General features: G+C 41.4%; 1 protein-coding gene across 4 annotated transcripts in view; it reads left to right on the top strand.

Moving 5' to 3' along the window:
• Positions 1-7,257, top strand: part of ZWILCH (zwilch kinetochore protein) — a 46,846-nt gene that overhangs the window by 33,795 nt on the left and 5,794 nt on the right. For all 4 annotated transcript variants that reach the window (XM_011940365.1, XM_011940366.1, XM_011940368.1 and 1 more), the window contains 2 exons: positions 1,308-1,403; positions 4,199-4,311. In XM_011940365.1, coding sequence (XP_011795755.1) covers positions 1,308-1,403; positions 4,199-4,311 — 209 coding nt within the window. The remainder of the gene's footprint in view (positions 1-1,307; positions 1,404-4,198; positions 4,312-7,257) is intronic.

The following is a 7,257-nucleotide window of genomic DNA, read 5'->3' as shown; positions in this document are numbered from 1 at the left end:
AGAGTTGTTCAATGTTAATATATAAATTATTTTGTCCCTGTTTCTGAAAGCAGGAAAACATCTGAGAATATTAAAGAACTAGTCCAAATGGGTTCATTTTGAACAAATGATGAGAGAAGGAGAGAGTGAATGAAAGTAGTGAGCCAAGCTCTTTGTGTGATTTCTACTCCCACTGAGGACCAGAAAGGAGAATCAAAAAGAAAGAGAACAAGCCCAATGCAAGAAATCATGCACTGGAATTGTTTCCTTCAGATTTAAGTGTTAATTGACTATCTTGTGTGTACTATATGGACTTTGTTGGCCTTCTGTTTTCCTTAATCAAGAAAATCCTAAGTTTTGGGCTCTGTTTATACAACAGATGATCTTTTGGCTATTAATAAAAATGTAAAATGCTTGGTATTTTTAATGTGTTATTTAAATTTACTTCAAAAGTAATGATCCAACTAAAATGAAACAAAATTTCCATGATTATCAGAGTAATTAAATAAATGTAAAACTCTACGAGGAAATATTATGAAGCCATTAAAATTATACTTTTGAATTATTCTGATGGCATTAAAAAATGTTTAGGATGTAATACATGCTACAAAATTGAAAACACCATAGGAATCCCATTATTCAAACAAGAAGAGAAATGGTTTTGAGCAAAATATTAACATATTAAAAGCAATATTTTATTATTGTGGGAAAAATCACATAGATTATGAGAGCACAAATACTATTTTCTTCTTTACGCTTTTCTAAATATTCTGTTTTCTATAATATCATTAAAGCATTCCATAACTATGAAAAAAAAAAAAAAGAAAAAATTAGAATTTGCCTCAGTTGTAGAGGGGAAAGTTTGAAATTGTTATTGTTTATAGAATCTCAAAGGTTTTTTTTTTTGTTTTTTTTTTTGCCCATTATAGATAATTGGAATGAATGAGTTAACTATAATTCCTTGGGCTCTGAAAACCATGGAAGCTGTACTTTTGTTTCTCTTCTGCCTCTTTTTTTTTGTATTGTTTTTCTCTTTCTGTAACCTCTCTCCCCACGAAGCCTTTCTTTGGCCTCAAATATATTTTATATTTATGAGAAATATGTCTATTTTTAAAAAGTGAATGAGATTTGTTTTCAAAGAAAAAAACAAACTAAGTTTGGTTTGGGGAGTTGTTTTGTTTGTTTACTTTTGTGGCTCTAAAAGTATTCGCTGATGTTTTAGTTAGTAGTACTCAATAAAATGTTTCCCTTACGAGCTTTCGACTACTAGAAAACCATTATCTCAAATGGCTCTTTTTTCCAAAGGAGGTTCAATTTTGTTTTTTCAGGATCTGCATAAAATACTACAAACAAAATCCTCTTGATGAGCAACACGTTTTTCAGCTGCCAGTCAGACCAACTGCTATAAAGAACTTATATCAAAGGTAAGCAGTTTTGGCTAGGCGTGGTGGCTCATGCCGGTAATCCTAGCACTGTGGGATGCTGAGGTGGGAGGATAACTTGAGCTCAGGAGTTCAAGACCAGCCTGGGCAACATAATGAGACCCTGTCTCTATTAAGAAATAATAATAGCTGGGCGTGATGACTCACGCCTATAATCTCAACATTGCCTCGGAGGCCGAGGCAGGTGGATCCCCTAAGGTCAGGAGTTCGAGAGCAACCTAGCCAACATGGTGAAACCCCATCTCTCCTAAAAATACAAAAGTTAGCCAGGTGTGGTGGCGGGCACCTGTCATCCCAGCTACTCGGGAGGCTGAGGCAGGAGAATCGCTTAAACCTGGGGTGCAGAGGTTGCAGTGAGCTGAGATCATGCCGTTACCCTCCAGCCTGGGCAACAAAAGCGAAACTCCATCTCAAAATAATAATAATAATAATAAATAAGCAATTGAATGTATTATCTTAAGTCCAGCCATGATCCCAGGCAAGATTTCAGTGTTCATATTCAGTAAGGACCTCATGACCCAGAGCTTTGTCACCTCTGAAACCTTAATCATCTGTGACCACAGTCTGACAAAGTTCTCCCTCTTCCTCCTCTCAGACCTCTCTCTAGACTGTTGGGCCTCTAGTCTTTCATTTTTCTCTGTATTTGTTATTCCTTCAGAGAACAGTGGAAAGTATAGCCCGAAAGGAAATGACAGATGAGGAGAAAAATGGCCAGGATAGTGATAATAGGGGCTAGGGTATAACTGTGGGAGTGAGAGAAGGGTTTGGGATTAGAGAAAGTATGGTGAGGCTGAGATGATAGATTGTTCATCCACATGGACACTGAGGTTGCCTCCAGTGAGGGTCTCCCTGACTCTTCTCTCAGCATATGATATACTTGAAATTTCTCTCATACTACAGCCACTCTGTTTAGTTCGTTCTTAGTCAAACTCCCATCACTCCCCCTGAAATTGCTCTGGCAAAGGTCACCAATGGCCTTCTAATTGTCAAATCCAGTGGATGCATTTCAGTAAAAGATTGTTTTCTGTCTAGCGCCTTGTGTAATTGGTTGGCCCACCAATTCTTCCTACTTCAGTAAGCACTTTTTTTTTGTTTGTTTGAGGGAGAGTTTTGCTCTTGTTGCCCAGGCTAGAGTGCAGTGGTGCAATCTCAGCTCACTGCAACCACCGCCTTCTGGTTTCAAGTGATTCTCGTGCCTCAGCATCCGAAGTAGCTGGGATTACAGGCGCCCGCCACCACGCCCGGCTACTTTTTGTATTTTTAGTAGAGACGGGGTTTCACCATGTTGGCCGGGCTGGTCTCTAACTCCTGACGTCGTCATCCGCCCACCATGGCCTCATAAAGTGCTGGGATTACAGGTGTGAGCCACCACACCCGGCCTACTTCAGTAAGCACTTATAAGGCTGTTTGGCATTTAGCACTGTTGCTTTCTTGAACCTGTCTCCTTAGTTCTGTGACACAGCATCTGTCTTAATTTGATTTCTACCTCTCTGGCCTACCTGAAAGGCTGAGAAGAGTTCTCTTTTCTTCTTCCTCTGCCACTTTTCACCAGAACTCTACCCTCTGCCTTCTTTTCTTATTACTTCCTATCTTCCCTTGGTGATTGCATTTATTCTCAAGGCTTCAACTCATCTAGGCTAACGATAATTCATAACTCACATCTCCAGCTTCTCTGAGCTTCAGACCCATCTTTCTAAAAGCTTATTAGCTGAGAATCCCCAGCTTATTGAAGTAGCAGTTCAAACTCTCAAGCCAAACACCTCATCTCTTTCTCAGTGCTTTTTCCTCCTCCCATACTTCGTCTCTCAAATGACCATCGTTAATCTCTACCTAATGCCCAAAACATAAAGCTAGTGCTTATTCTCCACTCATTCCTCATTCCTTTAAATGGTTACTGACAGCCTGGGCAACATAGTGAAACCCTATCTCTACAAAAAAATATAAAAATTAGCCAGGCATGGTGACATGCACTTGTAGTCCCAGCTACTAGGGAGGCTGAGGTGGGAGGATTGCCTGAGGCCTGGAGGTCGAGGCTGTAGTGAACTGTGATCACGCCACTGCACTGCAGTCTGGGTGACAGAGCAAGATCCTGTCTCAAAAAGAAAAAAAAAGATTACTGAGTCTAGACCTTGGTAACTCTAGAATTTGTCCCCTTCTCTACATCTTCACATCATCATAACTTTGTTTCACATCCACATCATTTCATACCTGGAGTGTGGTAAAACCCATTTTCCTAACTGTGCTCTCTGCCTCTGTTATCTTTTCTATGTCATTGCCAAAATGATCTTCCTAAAAATTCAGATCCCGCCAGGACTTCCTCCTGTTTAAATGGCTCCTGTCACAGGGATGCTCTGTTACTGCATTTCTTCAGACATTCTACTTTTTTAACCCTCGGTGCCTACTCATGCTTCATTCCTTCATCCTGGACCTTATCTGCCTGACTAACTGCTTGTTATTTCACAGTCAGCTCACACATTACAGCCTCTGAGGATTCTTTCCAACTCTGCAATCCCCAATCTGAGTTACATTCCTGTCTTCTGTTTTCCCCTAACATACCTAGTATTTCTCTCTTGTAGCATTTTTTTTTCCAAATTGTTATTTTTATTCTTGTTTTTCTCCCTCTCTTGACTATACACCTCAAGGGCGAGAATTGTGACCCGTTTACCTCTTTGTCCTCAGTGCTTATCACTTGAGGACTTCACTAAATGGCTTTAGAGGGAAGGAGGTAAATGGCTGTTTTTGACAATTTTTCTTTTGTTGTTTTATTCTTTCCTTAGTGAGAAGCCACAGAAATGGAGAGTGGAAATATATAGTGGTCAAAAGAAGATTAAGACAGTTTGGCAACTGAGTGACAGCTCACCCGTAGACCATCTGAATTTTCACAAACCTGGTAAAGATGGTTTATAATCTGTTCAGATAAATAATTCCAATAGAAAATAAACTAAGTCTGGCTGGGCACAGTGGCTCACACCTGTAATCCCAGCACTTTGGGAGGCCAGGGCGGGCAGATTGTCTGAGCTCAGGAATTTGAGACCAGCCTGGCCAACATGGTGAAACCCCATCTCTACTAAAAATGCAAAAAATTAGCCAGGCATGGTTGCATGTGCCTGTAGTCCCAACTGCTCAGGTGACTAAGGTACAAGAATTCCTTGAACCCAGGAGGTGGAGGTTGCAGTGAGCTGAGATCGTGCCACTGCACTCCAGCCTGGGTGACAGAGTGAGACTCTGCTTCCAAAAAAAGAAAAAGAAAATAAACTAAATCTTACTGGAATGGATTGTTATTATAGCTCTTGTGTGCCCAGTTTTTTTTTCTTTCTTTTTTCTTTCTTTTTTTTTTTTTTTGAGATGAAGTCTTGCCCTGTTGCCCAGGCTGGAGTGCAATGGCGTAATCTTGGCTCACTGCAACCTCTGCCTCCTGGGTTCAAGTGATTTTCCTGCCTCAGCCTCCCAAGTAGCTGGGATTACAGGTGCCCGCCACCACACCCAGCTAATATTTTATATCTTTAGTAGAGATGGGTTTTACCATGTTGGCCAGGCTGGTCTCAAACTTCTGACCTCATGATCCGCCTGCCTTGGCCTCCCAAAATGCTGGGATTACAGGTGTGAGCCGCCACTCCCGGCCTGGGTCCAGTTTTAAGTAATTTTCCTGAACTCTTACGTGTAAAACATATTCTTTAAAAAAGAAAACTGCTGGGCCCGGTGGTTCAAGCTTGTAACCCCAGCACTTCGGGAGGCTGAGGCAGGTGGATCACTTTGAGCTCAGGAATTAGAGACCAGCCTGGGCAACATGGAGAAACCCCACATCTATAAAAAGCAAATACAAAAATTAACCGGGTGTTGGTGGCTTGTTCCTGTAGTTACAGCTACTCAGGAGGCCAAGGCTGGAGAATCACATGAACCCAGGAAGTGGAGGTTGCTGTGAGCCGATTGCACCACTGCAGTCTAGCCAGGGCAACAGAGTGAAACCCTGTCTCAGAAACACACCACACAGACACACGCACACACACAGAGAACTATCATGATTTTTATGCAACTGTAATACCCAGAAAAATTTAGTGTATTATAATCACAAAAGAATGCTTTTTCTCCTTTTCTTGCATAGAGGAACTTTTACTAAAAGAGATCAAGCAATGTGGACATAGGAGTAAAAATAGGTTGTAAGATGGAAATGGTGATTCATACTTGACACTTTTGGGCACTGGTTGAAACGATGATGGTATTTCTGCCATAGTATCTTCTCCATGGTGGAAATAAGGGTTGAGGTTGCTGGTATTCTGTCACAGATGGTCCATATTAGGCAAAGAATGTCTTTTAGCCCTTTGTGTAATTAGCTAGCCTACCAAGTCTTCCTGCTTCAGGAAGTACCTTTCAAACTCCTATCTTTTATGCACGTGAGTTATAAGGTGCTGTTGTCTCTTATTCATATAGGTCTTAAATGCCTTCATTTAAATACGTAAGGATTATTTGAAAACAAATCTGATAGTTTTCAGACAGAATCTGTTAATTAGATTACAAAGGCCTACACTGCTGGAAATACAAATAGTTTTATTTTACTGATTGATAATTTGCAAAAAATTTTTCTAGAAAATGTTTGTGCTCCTGCCCTCCCAAGTATATTTTGATTTAGGTATAATGGAAATTTCTGTCAGTTAGAGGCTCTGTTCATATAGTTGAACTGTAAAAGTCATAACCAAACTGAATTTTTCGAGAGCTGTCAGTTAAAATTGTGCTGTGTTTTTTCTAAGTGCGATATAAACCCTGTAAGTGATAAAAGACTGAGAATCAGCTGTAAAAATAGAAAAATTTCTGCATGGCAAAACATATCAGAGGCAAAATAGACAAATTATAAACTAGGAAAAGAAATTTGTAGCCCAGGCTGGACACTGTGGCTCACGCTCATAATCCCAGCACTTTGGGAGGCCACGGTGGGCGGATCACAAGGTCAGGAATTTGAGACTAGTCTGGCCAGCATGGTGAAACCCTGTCTCTACTAAAAAAAATACAAAAAAGACCAGGCGCAGGTGCTCACACCTGTAATCCCAGCACTTTGGGAGGCCGAGGCAAGCGGATCATGAGGTTAGGAGATCGAGACCATCCTGGCTAACATGGTGAAACCCTGTCTCTACTAAAAATACACAAAATTAGCCCAGCGTGGTGGCACATGCGTGTAGTCCCAGCAATTCGGGAGGCTGAGGCAGGAGAATCACTTGAACCTGGGAGGCGGAGGTTGCTGTGAGCCAAGATCACACCACTGCAGCCCAGCCTGGGTGACAGAGTGAGACTTTGTCTCAAAAAAAAGAAATTGGCAACCCATGTTCAGAAAAGGGGATATGTTTCAGTAAGAAAAATATTAAATAACTCAGTAGAAAGATGGATAAGGTAAACTGTACCAAAAGGAAATTCAAATGTCATTTTAAAAATAAGATGTGCTTGCTTGTTCTCCCAGCTATTTGGGAGGCTGAGGTGGGAAAGAGCCCAAGAGTTCAAGGCTAGCCTGGGCAACATAGCGAGATTCCATCTCTAAAAAATGTAAAAGAATGGCCGGGCGTGGTGGCTCACGCCTGTAATCCCAGTACTTTGGGAGGCCAAGGAGGGCAGATCACGAGGTCAGGAGTTTGAGACCAGTCTGACCAACATGGTGAAACCCCGTCTCTACTAAAGATACAAAACCTCAGCTGGGCATGGTGGCACGTGCCTCTAATCCCAGCTACTTGGGAGGCTGAGGCAGGAGAATCGCTTGAACCCAGGAGACAGGGTTGTAGTGAGCTGAGATCGTGCCATTGCACTCCAGCTTGGGCAACAGGGTGAGACTCCATCTCAAAAAAAAAAAAAAAAA

This window comes from Colobus angolensis, unplaced genomic scaffold (assembly GCF_000951035.1).
Source record: "Colobus angolensis palliatus isolate OR3802 unplaced genomic scaffold, Cang.pa_1.0 Scaffold19, whole genome shotgun sequence".
NCBI lineage: Eukaryota > Metazoa > Chordata > Mammalia > Primates > Cercopithecidae > Colobus > Colobus angolensis.
Note: the sequence above shows the minus strand (reverse complement) of the source record. Positions and strands in the feature narration are given on the sequence as shown.